Raw genomic sequence first — 24,956 nt, forward strand, 5'->3', positions numbered from 1 at the left:
GGTGCCAATATTTGGCAAGCTCTGCACATTCAGGGTCTGAATTTTGATGGTTCTGGGATTATCTTTTGATAGTATATCCAGAGGTGACTGTACTTCAAAGATGTTGACTTACACTAACTAAATTAATAAGAGATTAATGCATAAAGATGAGAAAATCAGTTTATTAACTTATGAGAACTATAAGAAGCAAGCTGACCTCACATTGGTGGTCATTATTTCCCTGACATTTACTTTCTTTCTATAAGAATAAATAGAATGTGGTGTGTTTACCATGGAATCAGAGCGATAGTAGTTATTTGTTTAGTTGCTGTCTCCTCGTTGCCCTGCTTCTTCCTCCCCACTCATCATACAGTTTTTTTCTTTTCTAATTAGAAAACTAAAAGAAATTTTATTGTTTTTAAAAAAATGAGAGATAACCAGTGTTAACACTTGGTTTTATGTCATCCTATATATTTTCTCTGCATTTATTAGCACTTAAAAAAATTACACACTATTTTGTAACTTGATGTTTTTCCTTTCACATATTGTTGATATATTTACATGTCAATAGAAATCTTCATAATGATTTTAACAATTATATATTTTTCTGTTATCTAGAAGGTACCATAATTTATTTAACTAATTCTCAATTTTGCAGTAACTTGAAATAGAAAACTTGAAAAACTAAACAAATAATTCCGGCATGCCTTTTACCCAGTTTCCCCAGTTGTTGACAGCTTATCATATTTGCCTTTTCATCTTATGTTTATATATATTGATTTTTCAATGAACTATTTGAGAGCTAGTTGCTTATTATCCTTTAACACATTGTGTATAAAAACAAGGACACATACATATCACAATGTAATAATCACAAGCAAGTAATCAACATTGAAATAGCACTCTCACCCAATCCTTAGGTCTCGTTTAAATTTTACCAGTTGTCTCAATAAGATTTTTATGATTCCAGGACCATTTCAGGATTATGTGTTGTGTATGTTCTTTTTAATCTCCTCCAGCCTAGAACTGTTCCTCATGCCTAGACTGTCTATAATGATCTTGATATTTTACAAGTCCAGTAACTGTGTAGAATGTACTTTATTTTTATTTCTTCTGGTGATTCCTCATGATAGATTCTCCTGGAGATTATTTTTTGACAGAAATATCATAGAACATTGAAGTGAGGCTGTATTCTCCTCATTACATCATGTCAGAAGGCACACAATATAAACCTGTACCACTTCCAGTGATGTTTACTTTTACTTCAGCTATTTTATTTTTCAGTTCTGAAATTTCCATTTGCTTCTTTTTATCTTCTGTTTCTTTGCTGAGACTTGTTTGTTTCAAGTGTATTTCTAATTGTTTTCTAAGTATTTTGTTGGTGGCTGTTTTGAAATGTTAGATAATGCTAAGATTTCTGCCATCTCAGTGTTGGCATCTACTGATTATCTTTCTTCATTCCTTTTGAGATCTTCCTGGTTTTTGGTATGATGAGTTATCTTTGATTGAAACCTGGACATTCTAGGTATTACATTATTAGACTTTGTATCTTATGTAAATTTTCTGTTCCAGTTGACTTCTGGCAGTGAAAGGGGTTGGGGGACAGTCACCTTCTGTTAACTGGGAGTAGAAGTCAAGGTTCTCCACTAGGCCTCCACTAATACCCCCCTGGCTGTGAGCCATGGGAGTGCCTCATTACTGCTCCTCACAGTGGCCTTTACTGATGTCAGAGGGCAGGTGTGGCACCTTATTGCTGCTGATGGTAAATGTCCTCATTCCCTCTGGGTCCCCCTTCTGACACAACCTCACTGGGGAGGGGAGACTCCTCATTACTGCCAGTTAGGATTGAATGTCCAGGCCATCTTCATGGTCTCTCCTGACTCTGAAGGATTGGTGTGAGGGCAGGATGGCAGGGGTGAACGTCCTGGCTCCCTCCTTGGCCTTCTCTGATGCCATTCCAGTGGGGGTACTGGGGTACTGCAGTGCAGCCTGGTGAGGGGGGAATCTGGGCTCCCCATTTAGCCTTAGCTGGTTGGGTGTAAGGGTAGGGCCACAGTTTTTTCTGTGGTGTTTGGCTGGAGTAAAGAGGTGGTTGTCTAAAAGTGTTTTTTTTTTGTCATTAATCTACAATTACATGCAGAACATTATGTTTACTAGGCTCCCCCCTTCACCAAGTCCACCCCACAATCCCCATTACAGTCACTGTCCATCAGTGTAGTAAGATGCTGTAGAATCACTACTTGTCTTCTCTGTGTTATACAGCTCTCCCCATACACCCCCACATTATACATGCTAATCATAATGTGCCCTTTCTTTTTCCCCCTTATCCCTTCCTTCCCACCCATCCTCCTCAGCCCCTTTTCCTTTGGTAACTGTTAGTCCATTCTTGGGTTCTGTGATTCTGCTGCTGTTTTGTTCCTTCAGTTTTTCTTTGTTCTTATACTCCACATATGAGTGAAATCATTTGGTACTTGTCTTTCTCTGCCTGGCTTATTTCACTGAGCATAATACCCTCTAGCTCCATCCATGTTGTTGCAAATGGTAGGATTGGTTTTCTTCTTATGGCTGAATAATATTCCATTGTGTATATGTACCACATCTTCTTTATCCATCTACTGATGGACACTTAGATTGCTTCCATTTCTTGGCTATTGTAAATAGTGCTGCGATAAACATAGGGGTGCATCTATCTTTTTCAAACTGGACTGCTGCATTCTTAGAGTTCCCCTTTCTCTGCAACCTAACCAACATTTGTTGTTGTTGTTTGCCTTTTGGATGGTGGTGATCCTTACTGGTGTGAGGTGATATATTATTGTGGTTTTAATTTGCATTTCTCTGATGACTAGCTATGTGGAGCATCTTTTCATGTATCTGTTGATCATCTGAATTTCTTCTTTGGAGAACTGTCTGTTCAGCTCCTCTGCCCATTTTTTAATTGGATTATTTGCTTTTTGTTTGTTGAGGTGTGTGAACTCTTTATATATTTTGGATGTCAGCCCTTTATCAGATCTGTCATTTATGAATATATTCTCCCATACTGTAGGATACCTTTTTGTTCAAATGATGGTGTCCTTTGCTGTACAGAAGCTTTTCAGCTTGATATAGTCCCACTTGTTCATTTTTGCTTTTGTTTCCCTTGCCCGGGGAGATGTGCTCGTGAAGAAGTCACTCATGTTTATGTCCAAGAGATTTTTGCCTATGTTTTTTCTGTCTAAGATTTTTATGGTTTCATAACTTACATTCAGGTTTTTGATCCATTTCAAATTTACTTTTATGTATGGGGTTAGATAGTGATCCAGTTTCATTCTCTTACATGTAGCTGTCCAATTTTGCCAGCACTAACTATTGAAGAGACGGTCATTTCCCCATTATATGTCCATGGCTCCTTTATCATATATTAATTGACCATATATGTTTGGGTTAATGTCTGGAGTCTCTATTCTGTTCCACTGGTCTGTAGCTTTGTTCTTGTGCCAGTACCAAATTGTCTTGATTACTGTGGCTTTGTAGTAGAGCTTGAAGTTTAGGAGCGAGATCCCCCCCACTTTATTCTTCCCTCTCAGGATTGCTTTGGCTATTCAGGGTCTTTGGTGTTTCCATATGAATTTTTGAATTGTTTGTTCCCGTTCATTGAAGAATGCTGTTGGTAATTTGATAGGGATTTTGCATCAAATCCGTATATTGCTTTGGGCAGGATGGCCATTTTGATGATATTAAATCTTCCTAGCCAAGAGCATGGGATGAGTTTCCATTTGTTAGTGTCCTCTTTAATTTCTCTTAAGAGTTTCTTATAGTTTTCAGGTATACGTCTTTTAATTCCTTGGTTAGGTTCATTCCTAGGTATTTTATTCTTTTTGATGCAATTGTGAATGGAATTGTTTCCTGATTTCTCTTTCTGTTAGTTCATTGTTAGTGTATAGGAAAGCCACAGATTTCTGTCTGTTAATTTTGTATCCTGCAACTTTGCTGAATTCTGATATTAGTTCTAGTAGTTTTGGAGTGGAGTCTTTTGGGTTTTCTATGTACAATATCATGTCATCTGCAAATAGTTTAACTTCTTTACCAATCTGGATTCCTTGTATTTCTTTGTTTTGTCTAATTGCTGTGGCTAGGACCTCCAGTACTATGTTGAATAACAGTGGGCAGAGTGGGCATTCCTGTCTTGTACCCGATCTCAGAGGAAAAGCTTTCAGCTTCTCACTGTTCAGTATGATGTTGGCTGTGGGTTTATCATATATGGCCTTTATTATGTTGAGGTACTTGCCCTCTATGCCCATTTTTTTGAGAGTGTTTATCATGAATGGATGTTGAATTTTGTCGAATGCTTTTTTGGCATCTATGGCGATGATCATGTGATTTTTGTCCTTCTTTTTGTTGATGTGATGGATGATGTTGATGGATTTTCGAATGTTGTACCATCCTTGCATCCCTGGGATGAATCCCACTTGGTCATGGTGTATGATCCTTTTGATGTATTTTTTAATTCAGTTTGCTAATATTTTGTGGAGTATTTTTGCATCTACATTCATCATGGATATTGGTTTGTAGTTTTCTTTTTTGGTGGTGTCTTTGCCTGGGTTTCGTATTAGGGTGATGCTGGCTTCATAGAATGAGTTTGGGAGTATTCCCTCCTGTTCTATTTTTTGGAAAACTTTAAGGGATATGGGTATCATATCTTCTCTATATGCCTGATAAATCCGAAGTAAATCCATCTGGCCTAGGGGTTTTGTTCTTGTGTAATCTTTTGATTACCCATTCAATCTCTTTGCTGGTAATTGGTTTGTTTAGATTTTCTGTTTCCTCCTTGGTCAGTCTTGGAAGGTTGTATTTTTCTAGGAAGTTGTCCATTTCCTCTAGGTTTTCCAGCTTATTAGCATATAGGTTTTCATACTAGTCTCTAATAATTCTTTGTATTTCTGTGAGGTCTGTTGTGATTTTTCCTCTCTCGTTTCTGATTCTGTTGATGTGTGCTGATTCTCTTTTTCTCTTAATAAGTCTGTCTAGAGGCTTATCTATTTTGTTTATTTTCTCAAAGAATCAGCTCTTGGCTTCACTGATTTTTTCTATTGTTTTATTCTTCTCAATTTTATTTATTTCTTCTCTGATCTTTATTATGTCCCTTCTTCTGCTGACTTTAGGCCTCATTTATTCTTCTTTTTCCAATTTCAATAATTGTGACTTCAGACTATTCATTTGGGATTGTTCTTCCTTCTTTAAATAGGCCTGGATTGCTATATAGTTTCCTCTTAGGACTGCCTTCCCTGCATCCCACAGAATTTAGGGCTTTGTGCTGTTGTTTTCATTAGTCTCCATATATTGCTTGATCTCTATTTTGATTTGGTCGTTGATCCATTTATTATTTAGGAGCATGTTTTTAAGCCTCCATGTGTTTGTGGGATTTTTGTTTTCTTTGTAGAATTTATTTCTAGTTTTATACCTTTGTGGTCTGAGAAGTTGGTAGAATTTCAATCTTTTTGGATTTACTGAGGCTTTTTTTGTGGCCCAGTATGTGGTCTATTCTGGTTCCATGTGCACTTGAGAAGAATGTGTATCCTGTTGCCTTTGGATGTAGAGTTCTGTAGGTGTCTATTAGGTCCATCTGTTCTGGTGTGTTGTTCAGCACCTCTGTGACCTTACTATTTTCTGCCTGGTGGTTCTGTCCTTTGGGGTGAGTGGTGTGTTGAACTCTCCTGAAATGAATGCACTGCATTCTATTTCCTCCTTTAATTCTCTTAGTATTTGTTTCAAATATGTAGGTGCTCCTGTATTGGTTGCATATGTATTTATAATGGTTACATCCTCTTGTTGTACTGAGCCCTTTATCATTATATAATGTTCTTCTTTATCTCTTGTTACTTTCTTTGTTTTGAAGTCTATTTTGTCTGATAGTAGTACTGCAACACCTGCTTTTTTCTCCTTGTTCTTTGCATGAAGTATCTTTTTCCATCCCTTGACTTTTAGTCTGTGCATGTCTTTGGGTTTGAGGTGAGTCTCTTGTAAGCAGCATATAGATGGGCCTTGCTTTTTTATCCATTCTATTACTCTGTGTCTTTTGATTGGTGCATTCAGTCCATTTACATTAGGGTGATTATTGAAAAATATGTACTTATTGCCATTCCAGACTTTAGATTTGTGGTTACCAAAGATTCAAGATTAGCTTCTTTAGTATCTTTCTGTCTAACTTAACTTGCTTATTTAGATATTATAAACACTGTCTGATGATTCTTTATTTCTCTCCCTTCTTATTCCTCCTCCTCCACTCTTTATATGTTGGGTGTTTTATTCTGTGCTCTTTTGTGTTTCCTTTGACTGCTTTTGTGGGTAGTTCATTTTACTTTTTGCCTTTAGTTAGTATTTGTTTGGTCTGCTTTCTTTGCTGTGATTTTATTTTCTCTGGTGACATCTATTTAGCCTTAGGAGTGTTCCCATCTAGAGCAGTCCCTCTAAAATACCCTGTAGAAGTGGTTTGTGGGGCGCAAATTCCCTCAACTTTTGCTTGTCTGGGAATTCTTTAATCCCTCCTTCTTATTTAAAATGATAATCTTGCTGGCTACAGTATTGTTGGTTCAAGGCCCTTCTGTTTCATTGCATTAAATATATCATGCCATTCTCTTCTGGCCTGTAAGGTTTCTGTTGGGATGTGTGATGATAGCCTTATGGGTTTTCCTTTGTAGGTAACCTTTTTCCTCTCTCTAGCTGCCTTTATACCTCTGTCCTTGTCCTTGATCTTTGCCATTTTAAGTATTATGTGTCTTGGCGTTGTCCTCCTTGGGTCCCTTCTGTTGGGAGTTCTGTGTACTTCCGTGGTCTGAGCAACTATTTCCTCCACCAGTTTCTGGAAGTTTTCAGCAATTATTTCTTCAAATACACTTTCTATCCCTTTTTCTCTCTCTTCTTCTTCTTGTACCCCTCTATTGCAGATATTGTTCCGTTTCTATTGGTCACACAGTTCTCTTAATATTCTTTCATTCCTGGAGATCCTTTTATGTCTCTCTGCATCAGCTTCTATGCGTTCCTGTTCTCTGGTTTCTAATCCATCAATGGCCTCTTGCATCTCATTCATCCTGCTTTTAAATCCTTCCAGAGATTGTTTTATTTCTGTATTCTCCCTCCTTAGCTCTTGCGTGTTTCTCTGCAAGTCAATCAGCATGGTTATGACCTTAATTTTAAATTATTTTTCAGGAAGATTGGTTAGGTTTATCTTCCCATATTCCTTTTCAGGGGAGACTGTCTGGGTCAATCTGATCTGTATCAAATTCTTCTGTCTTTTCATGGCGATAGAGGTAGTCGTGGGTAGTTGGCATGTGTCAGCTGGAAGAATGTCCCTTCTTGCTGGTTTGTGGCCTTCCTCTCCCAGGAAAACGGCGACCCCTAGCGGCTTGTGCTGGGCAGTTGTGCGCAGACAGGGTCTCTGATTCTTGCCTGGCTGCTGTGAAGGAAGCTCCGTGTGTGGTTGCTGTGGGCATGGCCGGCCTCAGGCTGCTCTTTTGCTGTGGTGGGGCCGCCAGGCCAGAGTGGGAATGGGCAGGAGGCTGTTTATCACCGTGAGGGGCCTTGGAGCTGTGCTGCCGCCCAGGGGGTTAGGGCGCCCAGAGTTCCCCGGGTTCCCAGCTGCTGGGCTGATTGCGCCGGGATGCCTCTGTCCAGCTGTGGGGTCCCTGTCCCTTTAAGCCTTTCAAAAAGCACTCTTTTCTTTGTCCCAGGGGCACCGCCTGTGGGGACCTGCTCACAGGTTTTACTGTCCTGTTTCCCTATTATCCAGCACCCCACGCACTGTGTGTCTGCGCTTTGATGCGGATGGCTAGGGCTGGCTATTTAGCAGTCCTGGACTCCCTCCCCCTCCCCGCTCCGACTCCTCTCCTCCCACTGGGAGCTGGGGGGACGGGCGCTCGGGTCCCGCTGGGCTGGGGCTTGTATCTTACCCCCTTCATGAGGCGCAGGGTTCTTGCAGGTGTGGATGTAATCTGGCTGTTGTCCTGTGTCTTCTGGTCTCTCTTTTCGGAATAGTTGTATTTGTTGTATTTTCAAAAATATATATGTTTTTGGAGGAGATTTCCGCTGCTCTACTCACCCCGCCATCTTGGCTCCTTGTCTACAAGTTTTCTGTCATGTTAGGTTGCCTCATTCCTGGTTCTATGGCAAGAAAGAGCAGACTTTTCATTTTTATTTTTATTTTTTCTGTATCCATTGGGGTTCTAGGTGGTTGGAATTTCTAGTATCCCGTTTGGGATGTATAAGGCAAAAAGAAAACCAGGGAATTCACCCCAGTGAGGTCTTGAGTTCCTTGGCCACTCTGCATACTTATCTCCAACTTTCAGAATCATCTTATGTTAATTTGTATACATGTCCAGGTTTTAGCAGCAAGAGAACTATGGAAAAGTACATCGACTCCATCTTCCTAGAAGCAGAATTCCTAGTAATATTAATTTTTATCACTTGGCTTAGATGGTTATCTGCCACATTTTTACACTGGAAAATTAATGAGCTATTTCTGCCTTTTAATTAATTAGCAAGTAAATATTTTGTGGGGAGATATATTGAGGTAATATAAATATCCTGTTTCTCATCAAACTTTTTCCTACTAGTTTAAGCATTCATTAATTCTTGCCTGAATAATAAACAGTTTGGCAACCATCATAACAATGATCTGATTCCATCATTCCTTCTACATTTATTAGTTGGCATTCTGCTGTTAGGTAGAGCTTTCCCATCTTCCCCATTTATTTATTTATTTGTATCAGTATACAGTCATGGATTCTTATTTTATTCAGTGGTTTATATTACATTGCTATCATTATTTATGTTAATGCTCAAATTCTCCCATTTTCCACTTCAAGTTGGCTTTGTGTCTGTCTCTCCATTTAAAACCTGAGTTCACAGAAGTATCTCCGATTTCAACCCATTGCTACAGGATTTATTCTAACCTTCTCTATGTCCATATCTGTAACTCCTTTCTCCAACAGTGAGAAACCTGGCCTCCATTATTCTTGATAGATATTCTCAGCAAATCCCTTTAATCCTGGCACTGCTAGTTAAATCCAAATGGCACAGAAACAGATGAGAAAGCAACTCAGGGAAGTCATTTATAACCAAGGAAGGGTTACTATTCTTAATTGAAACTTCTTGATAAGTAGCTTCAGTTTTGGAAACAAATTTACATTTAGGGCCTATTTTTAATTTTTTTAATTAAAAAAATTTTTGCCAATATGGTAGGTGAAAATAGCATTTTGTTATAGTCTTAATTAGCATTCTAATTATTAGTAATGAGGTTAAATATATTTTCAAGTGTTTATCCTCTATTTCTATTACTTCTTCTGTGAATTGCGTATGTCTTTTGCTCATTTGTCTATTAGGATGTTTATCTTTGTGTTTAAGAATGGCTTTTTATTAAAGATACTATCCCGTCATCCATAAAATGATTTCATCGTTATCTATTTTTCTCTGATCTTTGTTTCTGGTGCTTTTTACCATGCAGAATACTTAAATTTTTGTGTAGTTAAGCGCATCAATTTCCTCTTTTCTGCCTGTATGTTTTGCTTAGAAAAATCATTCCCACTCCAAGATTATATAATTATTCGCTTATACTTTGTGGTGTTAATTTTATGGCTCCATTAATGACATTTTACTCCATAATGCAGCCTGCATTTATTTTGGCATAAAGTGTGGTAGGGATCCACAATGACATTGCATTGGCAATGTCAACTTCAAGCCTGTGTAGCCCCGGATAAGCATGGACACCCCCTGCAAAAATGGAATCGCTGTCATGGTGAGATGGCGCAATCCCATTCGTTGATCATGCCCCTTTCATTCGTCTCTGTCGTACACGTCACTATGCCTGCTTCAGTCTGTTTCTTTGCTCTTTATTCTGTCTCACTGATCTGTCTTGGTTCCAGGATCATACTATTATTTATTTCTGTAGCTTACAGAAATACCACTTTTAATATCTGAAGGCTGCATCTTTCCTCTGTACTCTTTTTTCCCCCAGAAATTTCCTATTTTGCTGACACATTCACTTTTCAAATTTTACTTCAGAATTATTTTTTATGTTAAATAACAATATCTATCTCACTAGGAAATGCAGGTTCAAGTCTTAATATATATAAAGTGACTAGAACAGTGAGTGGCAAGGTAAACATTCAATGAAGTTAATAAATGACAAAGGTTCAGCTCTAGCTACCTTTAGAAAAAAAAAGGCATGTTTCATATAATTGATATCCCTGAGACAGAGCTGGATCCAGAGTTATAGATGCCGCTCTATCTCTCCACATGGAGGACACTGGTCATCCAGGACTCTGCTTGCAAGCTTAAAATCCCCAAAGGGAAGAGGGCATCTTGCCCATAGCTCCCGCTGAGAAGTCTTAGGGAAACTTCTCATTGAACTAGCTTTAATCAGATGTGCATCTCTGAGCCCAGCTTTGTGATGGGAGTGGAAATGCTGGCCTCGTACCCCTGTAGTCAGCCCTACCTGATTAGCATGGAATTCTCCTCAAGCGAGAGTGATTCTTTCTCTGTAACAGAGTGGGAATGAGATACTTATTGGAAAATAAAAATAAAAAACCAAATGATACTCTATTTTGGATGTACTTCTTTGTTGCCTCCATGCATGGTCCATGTTGTTAGTAAGTCCTTATTGAAAAATTAAAAAGTTGGGTTGCCAACCTTTTACTTTGCCCATTGGGTCAATCAGAGTTCATTTGCAGATCATAGCTAGATTATGGCGAGAGGCGCTCGATACGAAGAGTTAGGGAATTCAGTGCTGACAGACTGTGTCAACTGAAGGAGTAGGTGCTAGACTGAGCTCCAGAAAGGACACAGAACTGGCCTGCCAGGGTGACCTATGCCTAGTCAAACAGCCACTGTCCATTGACTATCTCCAGGTCCAACTTTCTCCTTCACAGTTTGGAAAGTAAGAAGCTGCCACTTTCACTGTTGGCTTGGGGACCTCATAACCTCAGCCATGCTAGTGATGTCGGGGTTCTTGTTTGCAGAGTAGAAGAATGAACTTAGCAAACACCCAAAGTAGTAGAGCCAGGGAGAGGCTTTTACTGAGAGATAAAGTGAGAGGACAGAGTCCTGGCTCCCACCAGGAGGGGATAAGAGAGCCCGTGGTTGCATGTTGTCTGGGGGTTTTATAGGCAGTTGAGGATTTTTGGGAACGTGAAAAAAGGCTTAGGGGTGTGGACTGTTAAGCAGTCCTTGAATATTGAGAATTAACACAAGGAACTTCCTGCTCTGATTTCTCCCTGAGATACCTGCCTCTTGGTCTGGGAGGTATCAAATACTGTTTGCCAAGCCCCCAATCTGAGCTGAGGTATTGTTTGCTAAAGAGTAAGTTAAGAATCTTACTTCTTAACTTCCTGGGTATTAAAATGCAATCTTATCCTTAAGGTGGAATCCTTCTTGCCTTTTAGTATGTTGTTTATGGCAGGGCTTGCTTGCCATTATTAATTGCCCAGATTGCAAATCACTTCATCAGGTCTGAAGGAGGAAGGACAGCACACAGGCCTGGGCCTTTTAGCGTGCTAGAGTGAATCTTACACATCACACATTACAAACCATTAGCATGGAATATTAACTGATCTCACCGAAGAATGACTCTAGAGCTTAATGTTTAACACAGAGCTTGGTAGGGGCTTTCCTTGCATGCAATTATATTGCTCTGACTGTAAATATCCTGCCTTGCTTTTTCCGGAGGCCCTCACCCTACTCTGACTACACCCACGGTCCCTGTCTCACTAGCATTACTAGCAAAATGGATGCCCTCTCTGCCTGGGAACACCAGGGCTCCTTGCTACTCCTGTGGAAACACCAAGCACTCCCATGCTACCTGAAGAAGCAAAAGACGGAGAAGTGGGTTCCATGGTGGAGTCTGTGAAATGTACTTTTTGTTTTCTAGATTCTAGCATGCAGCTGCAGTCATCATAAGCGAGTTGGAATTAGGGAATTAGCCAGACATCTGAGGGAGAACTTTGAAAGGAAAATCTCTGTTATCTACTTTGACATCATTTTAAAAAGGAAAATATATCATCTTGCCCCTCAAAAAGCACAAAGGACATAATCTTACTCTAAAGACAGCTAGCAACTATACACTGATTTATCTATACAGACATATATATATATATACACATATAATTGATATATAAATGCACACACACACACACACACACACACACACACATATATATATGTATTTATGGCTATATTTTTCTCACTTCAATGATCACAGGAAAACTTAACACAAATCAGTTCTGGTTCCATGAAATTAGCCTTAGGGAAATCCTGCTCTACTAGCTGGACAGAGAAAATGAAAGGAGGTAAAATTCAAGTAGGTGATTTTTGCTACTTCTTAATTAACCTGTCTGTATAAGAAAGAACCTGAAGTTATATATTGCAGGGTGTTGTCTTATATTATGTATGAATTTTTATTTATTATGTTTTCCTTCTTGCCTTCCTTCTTTACATTCCTCCCCCATCCTCCCAAATTGTTTTGGAATCTCATAGCTGGAAATTGACTGGTCCTGCTTTTCCTAGGCTGTTTTGGCTCTTGCACCCTAATTTCTGTGTTTTCCCGTTCACCAGCTGTTACTTGAACACCAGGATGCATATCAAGCTGGAACCGTGTTTCCCGATTCCTTTTACCCCAGCATCTGTGAAGGAGGTAAGATGATTTGCAGACCAAATGATACCACTTTTAGTTGCTTAATAGGAATAGTTATGATTTAAAAAGCATGTAAATATTTTCCAGTCATTGGTTTGTGACTTAGTTCACAAAGTTGCATTTTCCATTTCACTAAAACTTACTAGCTTAACCATAGGAATTCTGAAAACTTTAAGTGCCCTTACTTTACTGCTTTGTGGCAGAAGAGAACATTTTCAAAGAGATCAAAAGATCTGGTTTTGTTCCTTCTATGTTTACTAGCATACGACCTTGAAAAAATCACTTCCAGGCTGAGTATCAGCTTCCATATCTTAACATAGTGATAATAATGCATGCCTTGCTTCTTTGCTGGATTTTTTTTGGCATTAATGCATACTGTTTTGTCAAATGTGATGCAAATCTAAGTTAGTGTTATCAGTAAACTGGGCTGAGGGGTTGTATCAGTCAGGGCCCCAGCAGGCACAGAAGGTGCACTTAACTGAGTAATTGAAGGGAGTTTTATAAGGGGATCATTTACAAAGGTGTGGACAGGATGTAAGAAATTGTAAAGGATAGTACAGGGGAGGGAGTGGTTTCTGGAATCGCAGACAGAGAGCTACTTCAAGAGGGCTGCTTGATGGGTCCAGACCTTTAGGCAGAGACACAGCCTGCTGTGACTCCATGGAAAGGGCTGGGAGAAGGAATGCAATGACCTTTCTCCTTTCTCTGCTGTCATATCCATTACCCCCATTGGCCAAGCCCAACCCAGCCAAAGCCAGAAGGCAAAGAAGCCAGTTGAAGGAGGTCATCACCTCAGAGGCACAGTATAGAGCAGAAAAGGATGGAAGCAAACAGAAGTCCAGATCTGGATCTGGAGGCACAAACAGAAGACATCCAGGTCGCTGGGTCATCATAAACCATTTTTGGAGTCTCAGGGTCATTAGCCATTAGGCACCCCCCTCTTTTTTTTTTTTAACACAGTGATGCATTTAGGATCAAAGAGCTATTTAGGGCTCTTACTCCTATAGTTACCATCCCAGGTAATTAAGCTTTTGTATTTCTCTTATTTGTAAGTTTTCTTTTTTGCTTGTTTCCTTCTTAGTCTGTTAATTATCACCTCTCAATCCTATTATTTTGCCTGATGTTGTACTTCTCTCTCTAACCTATTCTTTCTAATTTAATGTATCTTAAAATGCATTAGGGGGGCTCTAATGTCTCTTGGGATTTTAATAGTTCCTTGATATGTTTTATGTTTACATAAAAAATAAATTAGAAATGTTTCTTGTCAATTTGGGGAACATTGCTTAATAAATGCTTAGAAACAGACAAAAATACAATAATAAAATTCTGAGAAGAGTGTAAAAGGAATGCAAACTATCCAGAATTTTCCGCTTTTTACACAGTAGTAGATACCTTCTTATCCGATGTAAAGACTGGGACCAATGTGTGACCGATAAGCCAAAAAGGTCAATTAGAAAGAATTATAAAATGTATGCTGATTATAAGGAATTTGACGCAGATTCCTCTTAGATTTTTATGAACTTTTCCGAATCTTTGTCTCATACATATCTTCTTCAACAATGTTTCTTTTTCTTCTTTCGTGATTCACCTGTATTGCACCTTTCAAAACCACTTAACTTTATTAGATATTTAGTTGCCAAAGAAACAACTTTGGTTTTTTACATCAGTTTAGCTAATATTGAATTAAATGCTGTAATTACAATAACAAGGACAACTGGCTTAAAGAGGATTAGAAACAGATCTGGCTGACCCTCTGTAAGCTACAGCACAGCTTGGAGACAGGTGCTCGGGCCTGTGGACAGTGGCCTGCTAGCTGTCAGCACCCAGCATGCCCCAGGGTTTGGCTTTCTTTTGCCTCTAGTCAGTATGATTTACAGAAGGAACAAAGAGCTTTGGTTAATCTGGCAATTGGTAAGTGGAGGTTTGTGAAAAGAGCTACTGCTATACTTATTTCTGGAGGGTTTTTATACTATATTCGGTAGAATACGAACTGTAAGTTCTAGCTCAAACAAAACTTGGAGCAAATCAAATTTCTTTGTTACAATTTACTTGAAAATCATTTTAAGAAGAACCAATGATTTAAGACTAGTTAGGCTATTTTTACTTCAGTAACAACATAAAAAATTTAAACTGAGGAGTTTGCTTTAGTTTCCTGCATGACAGTTAACACCCCATGAAGAGTTTTGCGGTTTTAGAGATTTAGAAAAGATGCCAATTCCTGTCTTTCCTACCCTTCCTGTGGGAATGAATAAAGAGCTACAGGGGACACCCACTGGCTCACTCAGATGATGCTTGAGACCTGTGCTATTTTATTTTTTTAATTTTTAATTTTTAAAAATTTTTATTAAGGTGTTAATGATATACACTTTTATGAAGGTTTCACATGAAAAACAATGTGGTTACTACATTTACCCGTATTATCAAGTCCCCACCCACACCCCAATGCAGTCACTGTCCATCAGTGTAGGAAGATGCCACAGATTCACTGTTTGCCTTCTCTGTGCTACACTGTTTTCCCCGTGACCCCGCACACCATGTGTACTAAACATAATACCCCTCAATCCCCTTCTCCCTCCCTCAACACCCGCCCTCCCACACCCCTCCCTTTGGTAACCACTAGTCCCTTCTTGGAGTCTGAGTCTGCTGCTGTTTTGTTCCTTCAGTTTTGCTTCATTGTTATACTCCACAAATGAGGGAAATCATTTGACACTTGTCTTTCTCCACCTGGCTTATTTCACTGAGCATAATACCCTCCAGCTCCATCCATGTTGTTGCAAATGGCAGAACTTGTTTCTTTCTTATGGCTGAATAGTATTTCATTGTGTATATGTACCACATCTTCTTCATTCATTCATCTACTGATGTACACTTAGGTTGCTTCTATATTTTGGCTATTGTAAATAGTGCTGTGATAAACATAGGGGTGAATATGTCTTTTTGAATCTGAGAAGTTGTATTCTTTGGGTAAATTCCAAGGAGTGGGATCCCCAGGTCAAATGGTATTTCTATTTTTAGTTTTTTGAGGAACCTCCATATTGTTTTCCACAATGGTTGAACTAGCTTACATTCCCACCAGCAGTGTAGGAGGGTTCCCCTTTCTCCACATCCTCGCCAGCATTTGTTGTTCTTAGACTTTTCAATGATGGCCATCCTTACCGGTGTGAGATGATATCTCATTGCGGTTATAATTTGCATTTCCCTGATGATTAGTGATGTGGAGCATCTTTTCATGTGTCTGTTTGCCATCTGAATTTCTTTTTTGGAGTATTGTCCCTTCATATTCTCTGCCCATTTTGTAATCAGGTTATTTCCTTTTTGGGTGTTGAGGCGTGTGAGTTCTTTATATATTTTGGATGTTAACCCCTTGTCAGATATGTCATTTACAAGTATATTCTCCCATATTGTAGGGTGCCTTTTTGTGCTTTTGATGGTGTCCTTTGCCATACAGAAACTTTTGTTTGATGTAGTCTGTGTGTTCATTTTTGCTTTGTTTCCCTTCCTCAAGGAGATGCTTTCAGGAAGAAGTTGCTCATGCTTATATTCAGGAGATTTTTGCCTCTGTTGTCCTCTAAGAGTTTTATGTTTTCATATCATACATTCAGGTCTTTGATCCATTTTGAGTTTACTTTTGTGTATGGGGTTAGACGATAATCCAGTTTCACTCTCTTACATGTAGCTGTCCAGTTTTGCCAACACCAGTTGTTGAAGAGGCTGTCGTTTCCCCATTGTATGTCCATGGCTCCTTTATCTTATATTAATTGATCATGTATGGTTGGGTTTATATCAGGGTTCTCTAGTCTGTTCCATTGGTCTGTGGATCTGTTCTTGTGCCAGTACCAAATTGTCTTGATTACTGTGGCTTTGTAGTAGAGCTTGAAGTTGGGGAGCTTCCCCCAGCTTTATTCTTCCTTCTCAGGATTGCTTTGGCTATTCAAGGAATTGCATTGAATCTGTAGATTGCTTTAAGCAGGATGGTCAATTTGACAATATTAATTCTTCCTATCCATGAGCATGGATGTGTTTCCATTTATTGGTATCTTCTTTGATTTATCTCATGAATGTCTTATAATTTTTAGACTACAGGTCTTTCACTTCCTTGGTTAGGTCTATTCCTAGGTATTTTATTCTTTTTGCTGCAACTGTGAATGGAATTGTTTTCCTGATTTCTCTTTCTGCTAGTTCATTGTTAGTATATAGGAATGCCACAGATTTCTGTGTATTAATTTTGTATCCTATACCTTTGCTGAATTCAGATACTAGATCTAGTAGTTTTGGAGTAGATTCTTTAGGGATTTTTATGTACAATATCATGTCATCTGCAAACAATGACAGTTTTACTTCTTCCTTGCCAATCTGGATGCCTTTTAATTCTTTGTTTTGTCTGATTGCTCTGGCTAGGACCTCCAGTACTATGTTGAAAAGAAGTGGGGAGAGTGGGCATTCTTGTCTTTTTCCCGATCTTAAAGAAAAAGCTTTCAGCTTACTGATGTTAAGTATGATTGTTAGCTGCGGGTTTATTGTATATGGCCTTTATTATGTTGATGTACTGGCCCTCTATACCCATTTTGTTGAGAGTTTTTTTCATGAATGGATATTGAATTTTGTCGAATGCTTTTTCAGCATCTATGGAGATGATGATGTGGTTTTTGTCCTTTCTGTTGATGTGGTGGATGATGTCAATGGATTTTCAAATGTACCATCCTTGCATCCCTGGAATAAATTCTACTTGATCATGATGGATGATCTTTTTGATGTATTTTTGAATTCGGTTTGCTAATATTTTGTTGAGTATTTTTGCATCTCTGTTCATCAGGGATATTGGTCTGTAATTTTCTTTTTTTTGTGGTGTCTGTGCTTGCTTTTGGTATTAAAGTGATGCTGGCCTCATAGAATGAGTTTGGAAGTATTCTGTCTTCTACTATTTGGAGAACTTTAAGGAGGATGCGTATTAGATCTTCACTACATGTTTGATAAGATTCAGCAGTGAAGCCATCTGGTCCAGGGGTTTTGTTCTTAGGAAGTTTTTTGTTTACCAATTTAAATTCGTTGCTGATAATTAGTCTGTTCAAATGTTCTGTTTCTTCCTTGTTCAGACTTGGAAGATTGTTTTTTTCTTGACAGTTGTCCATTTCTTCTAGGTTATCGAGTTTGTTATCATATAATTTTTCATAGTATTCTCTAATACTTATTTGTATTTCTGTGGTGTTTGTAATGATTTTTCCTTTCTCATTTCTGATTCTGTTTATGTGTGTAGACTCTCTTTTGTTCTTGATAAATCTGGCTAGGGGTTTATCTATTCTTTTTCTATTCTTGAAGAACCATCTCTTGCTTTTATTTATTCTTTCTATTGTTTTATTCTTCTCGATTTTATTTATTTCTGCTCTAATCTTTATTATGTCCCTCCTACTGACTTTGGGCCTCATTTGTTATTCTTTTTCTAGTTTCATTAATTGTGAGTTTAGACTGTTCTTATGGGATTGTTCTTCTCTACTGAGGTAGGCCTGTATTGCAGTGTACTTCCCCTTAGCAAGGCCTTCCCTGCATCCCAAAGATTTTGTGGTGTTGAATTACTGTTGTCATTTGTCTCCATATATTGTTTGATCTCTGTTTTTATTTGGTCATTGATCCATTGGTTATTTAGGACCAGGTTGTTAAGCGTCCATGTGTTTGTGGGCTTTTTCATTTTATTTGCATAATTTATTTCTAGTTTCATACCTTTGTAGTCTGAGAAGCTGCCTGGTACAATTTCAATCTTTTTTAAAATGCTGAGCTCTTTTGCGGCCTAGTATATATGATCTATTCTTGAAAATATTCCATGTGCACTTGAGAAGAATGTGCATCCTGCTGCTTTTGGGTGGAGAGTTCTGTAGATGTCTGTTAGGTACATTTGTTCTAATGTATTGTTCAGTACCTCTGTCTCCTTATTTATTTTCTATCTGGTTTATCTGTCCTTTGGAGTGAGTGGAGTGTTGAAGTCTCCTAGAATGAATGCATTGCATTCTATTTCCCCTTTTAATTCTGTTAGTATTTGTTTCTCATATGTAGGTCCTCCTGTGTTGGGTGCATACATATTTATAATGGTTATATCTTCTTGTTGGACTGACTTCTTTATTATTATGTAATGTCCTTCTTTGTCTCTTGTGACTTTCTTTGTTTTAAAGTCTGTTTTGTCTGATACAAGTACTGCAACTCCTGCTTTTTTCTCCCTATTAGTTGCCTGAAATATCTTTTCCATTTCCTCACTTTTAGTCTATGTATGTCTTTTGGTTTAAAGTGAGTCTCTTGTAGGCAGCATATAGATGGGTCTTGTTTATTTATCCATTCAGTGACTCTATGTGTTTTGATTGGTCCATTCAGACCATTTACATTTAGGGTGATTATTGAAAGGTATGTACTTATTGCTATTGCAGGCTTTAGATATGTGGTTACCAGAGGCTCAAGGTTAACTTCCTTACTATCTAAGAGTCTAACTTAACTCACTTAATAATCTATTACAAACATAATCTAGAAGTTCTTTTTTTCTCCTCCTTTTTCTTCCTCCTCTATTCTTTATATTTTAGGTATCATATTCTGTACTCTTTGTCTATCCCTTTATTGACTTTGGGGATAGTTCATTTAATTTTGCATTTGCTTAGTATTTAATGGTTTTACTTTGTTTAATGTGGTTTTATTACCTCTGGTGACAGCTATTAAACCTTAGGAACACTTCCATCTATAGCAGTTCCTCCAAAATACACGGTAGAGAACAGTTTTTTGGGTGGTAAATTCTCTCAGCTGTTGCTTATATGGAAATTGTTTAATCTCTCCTTCAAATTTAAAAGATAATCTTGCAAGATAATGTATTCTTGGTTTGAGGCCTTTGTGTTTCATTGCATTAAATACATCATGCCACTTCATTCTGGCCTGTAGAGTTTCTGCTGAGAAGTCTGATGTTTTAGCCTGATGGGATTTCCTTTGTATGTGATCTTATTTCTCTCTCAGGCTGCTTTTAATAGTCTTTCCTTATCGTTGATCTTTGCCATTTTAATTACTATATGTCTTGGTGTTGTCCTCCTTGGGTCCCTTGTGTTGGGAAATCTGTGCACCTCCATGGCCAGAGAGACTATCTCCTTCCCCAGATTGGGGAAGTTTTCAGCAATTACTTCCTCAAAGTCATTTTCTTTCCATTTTTATCTCTGTTCTTCTTCTGGTACCCCTATAATGCAAATATTGTTCCATTGGGATTGGTCACACAGTTCTCTCAGTATTCTTTCATTCTTAGAGATCCTTTACTCTCTCTGTGCCTCAGCTTCTTTGTATTCCTCTTTTCTAATTTGTATTTCATTTATCATCTCCTCCACTGTATCTAATCTGCTTTTAGAACGTTTCATTGTATGTTTCATTTCTGATACTGTGTTCTGTAATGATTGGATCTCTGACCGGAATTCATTCCTGAGTTCTTGAATATTTTTCTGTACCTCTGTGAGCATGTTGATTTTTATTTTGAAATCCCTTTCAGGAAGATTCATGATGTCAAATTCATTTGAATCTTTCTTAGGTGTTGTATTCATAATTTTACTTTGAACCAGGTTCCTTTGGTGTTTCATGTTTGTGTATGGCGCCCTCTACTGCCCAGAAGCTCTATTCTCTGGAGCTGCTCAGCCCCAGGAGCAATGTCGGGGGTCGCAGGGGAGTGATATTGGTGCCTGTCAGGGTGGAAAGAGCTCTTTCCTGCTTCCCAGCTGTTATGCCTGTCTCCACTGCCAGAACAAGTTGGCCGAGCACACAGGTGTAAGCCTCTATGCTTTGTGTTTGTAGCTGCTGTAGACAGGGCTTTCCTCTGGCTGGCCTAACATCAGGGTAGGGTTTGCTGGTTTGTGAACCAGGTGCAGGCTGGCCGGGAGAAAGGTGTAGTAGGCTGCATATCAGAGGGGGTCCTTGGAGCTGTGTAGCCATCCAGGGAGCTGGAGCACTTGAAGATCATGGAAGTTCCCAACCTGCTGGGCAGAGTGCACCTGGACAATTTTGTGTACCTGCCCTTTCTCCTGAGCAGTAAGCTCTGTGCAGTCCTTGCCCCTTTAGCAGCCCTCTTGCTGATAGGAAGTCTCCCAGATGCCCTCCTTTCTTTTGTCCCAGAGCGACTGGATATGGATCCTTGCTTTCCATAATCAGCTGGAATCTCAGTCTCTCCCAGTATTCTGCCTTTCTTAGCTTTCCAACCCCCTAATCATGAGAGTACCATTCAAGCACCATGAAATGTAGGTTTGTGCTCCTAGAGCAGAGCCCCGTAGTTAGGTGTTCAGGAGTTCCAGGCCTCCACTTCCTCCCCACTCCATTTATCTTCCTTCCACCAGTGAGCTGGGGTGGGGGAAGGGCTTGTGTCCTGCCAGGCCATGGCTTTGGTATGTTACCCTGTTCTGTGAGGTTTATTCTTTTCTCCAGGTGTGTGCAGTTTGGTACAGTCCTCTTTCCTGTTGCTCTTTCAGGATTAGTTGGATTAATTATATTTTCATATTATATGCAGTTTTAGGAGGAAGCCTCTGTCTCAGTTCTCACGCTGTCTTCTTTAATCTCTGACCTGTGTTATTTTAAAACAATTGTTGTAAATTCAGATGCTTGGAAGTCTTTGGGTTATTTGCTTTTGTCTTTTGTGCTACTAGGGAGATGCACTGTGATGGACAAAGAAGATTAAAAATAAAAACAAAAACAGAAACCTATCTCCTTCCCTTTAGGGCACAGAAATTGAAAACAATTCCAGCCTTTATTGTACCCAGGTGATACATACTGTTGTCAGATGTGTCTGGATGGTCTTTCCCTGTGTACTAGGTGGGACATCTACCTTGGATGGGAGAGGGTTCTTGATACTTAATAAGAAAGAATTCTCAAGCAGGTCGGACCAGCATAGGTAAGGAAGGAATTCGTTAGAGCAAGAATAGTAGGGAATGGCAGCTGCTTTGTAGACATCAGAGAACAAGAAAGAACAGAGGGAGGAAAGGGAATCTTATTGAACTCCTGCTCAGCATAGGGCAAATCCCTTGCCAACTCCTAAATCCAGGGTCACCTGGCATCCACTGTCTGCTTGGGTCTGTACAGCATGAGAACTAAGCCCCTACCACCCCAGGGTTTGGGGGTGCCACAGAGTGCTGGATGGGGTGAGATTATGTTCTGAGAACTTCCCAAAGGTAAAGAAAGGGGATGTTTTGACAGGCTACTAAAGTGCATGATCATACAGCTGCAGTCCTGTCTGGGTCACCCATGTGAAGCAAACCTGAAAGCCCAAATCAGAGCAGCTCTTCCCTACTTGTCTGAAATAGGACAGAGAGTAAGGAGACTTAAGTGCTTAAGTCTAGAAAATAGAAAGAAATAGCAAAGTAACAAAGACACTTACCACTGGAAGAACACAGAGGCAAAACACAGTAAGTTGAACAGTGAGAAGTCTTTATTTAAGGCAAAAGGTACACACTCACATGGAAGTGTGAACAAGCTCACAGAGGAGGCATGCTTAGAAGGCTTATGATCATGTCTTTCAAGGCTTTCAAGAATGGGGCGGAGGACTGTGGGTGGGGGTGTTATTGGGCATAGGCTTGACTAATGGTCTCATGGTGTGTATCTCCAGTGAGAGACATTTTGTTGCCATCCACAGTCTGTCCTTTAGATGTTCTGTAAGATAACACAAGGAATGTCTTGATCCTGTTCTCCAAGATCGTGGCGACCCTCAAGCAGCAGGGACGTATCGTTCAGGACCGCTCACCTGCCTTTGGATAGGGCTGGTTGTTGGCTGATCACTGTAAAATGTGTTAGGTTAGGAATCTTACCTTCCCGACTCCCTGGTTTTAAAATGGAATCTTAGCTTTAAGATGGAGTCCCTCCTGTTCTTACTATACCATGTATATCTTGGCATTTTTCATCAAAGGCAGGAAAATTTAATCATGATGCTTGTTCCATGTCCCTGCCCTACCTCAATACGAGAAGTTGTGAGCCAGTTTAAGCTGTTTCTCTTTGGCTGGCTCTTCTGTTCCAGAGGCTTCCTTTGAACATCAACAGAACCAACTAAGAGGCTTGGAGGGAAGGAGGAGAAGGGACACAGCAGGCAGTTGTGGAAGAGTTGACTGAGAATCTCCAGCTTTTAAAGAAAGAAGCCTGACTTCTGCTTCTGTTTTGTCAGGACAATTCCATGACATGTCTGAGAGCACTCACTGGACTCCATTTCTTAATGCAAGCATCCATCATATCCGAGAGAACTATCCCCTTCCCTGGGATAAGGTAGGCATGGCCCTCTAATCCTCAAAAAATTAAATTCCAGACCTGCCAAATCCTATCTTGGCACCTTCACTTTACTCCATATGTCTTCCTGCCACCCATCCTCCACCTTGCCTTTCCCTCCACAAAGCCCTGTTAAGGGGTGCTCACCATAGTACCATCAATGTCCAACGCAGTATGTGGTACATAGCGGATGGCTAGTTAATATTTGAAAAAGTTACTTTAAAAACAAAGTTTAGGGTATGACACTTGTTGTTTTGCTCCAATAAATATAAATTATCTGAAAGCACTTCCAAGGCACTCAGAACATTTCAAAAAGTCCTTTGTGGTTTATACCTGCATCTGATTTTTTGTCTCAGTAATGGAAACAAATTCATATGTACTAAAACAGTTAATAGGGTTGTAATAAAATAACTAAACATACATGACTCTAATTTGCTTTCCTGATAGGACACAGAGAAATTGGTAGCCTTCTTGTTTGGAGTCACCTCTCACATGGTGGCAGATGTCAACTGGCACAGCTTGGGTATTGAACAAGGATTCCTTAGGACAATGGCTGCTGTGAGTATATATCTTTAGGTTAATGATTTTATGGGAGTGATACTGTCAAACCCAAGATCAAAATCTGGCCCTTTTGAAGGAAAGGAAAACTTTAGGTTACTCAGAGGTCATGTGGAAATAGAGCAATTGCCCAAAGCAGTATTTGTTAGATTTCTATCTGTTCTTACTATTCTTCTTAATTTCCTTGCTATCTGAGCAATTCCCTGACGGGGCAGAATGACTAACTGTGCACTGAAAACAGCAATAGATGTGATGTTTCTTTGAAAATTGAGTCCATCTGTTATGCATGCAGTGAGTTATGCTATTAATCGGGTCAGGCTGTCATCTCACTACCAGCCTGATTGTGGAGTAGGCTACAATTGTGATTGGGCTACAATTTGTGATTAATACCAGATGATTCTCTTTCTTCCTCAGGTTGATTTTCACGGCTCCTATTCTGAGGCACATCCGGCTGGTGATTTTGGTAGTATTTATTTACATCTGCCAAATTTTCTGCTATAGTTATGTTTCACTTGTAGTAAATTCATCACTGTACCCTAAATATGTATATATAAAATTTTTTTTTAATAACCTGCTTTCTCCTCAACTAAGACAATTTCACAGTAAATTAGAACTGGCTATGTGGTTCTGTGGAGTAAAAAATGTCATTTCATACTCCATGAAATAGGAATTAAATCACTTGGTGGAATGTCTGATAGGCAGGTGTCTAGATGACAAGAACCCTAATGTTTCCAGGAGCGTCTGCCAGCAAAGAGGTGGTTCATTGTAGGTTTAGTGTATTACCTCTTTCTCATTTTTTTAATTAAAATTTTTTTGTTTTAAAAAATCAATTTATTTAAACTAAAAAGAAAAAACAAAACATTTATTTAAAAATTATGTATTTTTATTATATCTTATAGCTAGCTTTCTATTTTAATATTACAGTTCATTTAGAGTACAGACATACTTCATTTAATATAGGGATGTATTTCTGAAAAGTTGAGTATGTATAACTTTTTGCTTAAAAATCACATTTCATCATTGATTTCTGTCATAATTTCAGAAAAGGTTTTATATCAGATTAAAATTAATTACTAGTGTCTCCTAATATTTTAGCTTTAAATTGATAAATTCCATTTTTTTCAGTGGTAAATTACCTTTAAATAGACAAACTAGATGGTGAGTGGAGTTTATTTAAAAGAACCCTATAATCTATCTTTCTTTCTTTAATATAAAAACTTTTAGTTATATGAGTGTTTCCTAATCCATATGTTTTACCAGCTAAGATTTTTAAAATCACATTTTCTTAAAGAAAATTCATGCCTGTGCCTAAAATAATGATCAGAAACCTGTGCTAATTTGTGTTGAAAGAAGCATGCTATGTGTTACTACTAATCCACCAAAATGTAAATATTTTTCTCATGTCATAGGAGGAGATGTGTTGAGCCAGTTTGAGTTTAACTTTAATTACCTCTCACGGCAGTGGTAAGAGCAATATATATATTTAAATTTGTGGTATTTAAATGGCATTTAGGAGGTT

The 24,956-nt window shown here is 38.8% G+C and overlaps 1 protein-coding gene across 6 annotated transcripts in view; it reads left to right on the top strand.

Moving 5' to 3' along the window:
• GPLD1 (glycosylphosphatidylinositol specific phospholipase D1) overlaps positions 1 to 24,956 on the top strand; it is an 84,928-nt gene that overhangs the window by 7,437 nt on the left and 52,535 nt on the right. For all 6 annotated transcript variants that reach the window (XM_036994359.2, XM_036994357.2, XM_036994358.2 and 3 more), the window contains 5 exons: positions 12,559 to 12,637; positions 22,782 to 22,879; positions 23,327 to 23,437; positions 23,852 to 23,900; positions 24,847 to 24,901. In XM_036994359.2, the coding sequence (XP_036850254.2) occupies positions 12,559 to 12,637; positions 22,782 to 22,879; positions 23,327 to 23,437; positions 23,852 to 23,900; positions 24,847 to 24,901 (392 nt within the window). The remainder of the gene's footprint in view (positions 1 to 12,558; positions 12,638 to 22,781; positions 22,880 to 23,326; positions 23,438 to 23,851; positions 23,901 to 24,846; positions 24,902 to 24,956) is intronic.

This window comes from Manis javanica, chromosome 16, assembly GCF_040802235.1.
Source record: "Manis javanica isolate MJ-LG chromosome 16, MJ_LKY, whole genome shotgun sequence".
In the NCBI taxonomy this organism is placed as follows: domain Eukaryota; kingdom Metazoa; phylum Chordata; class Mammalia; order Pholidota; family Manidae; genus Manis; species Manis javanica.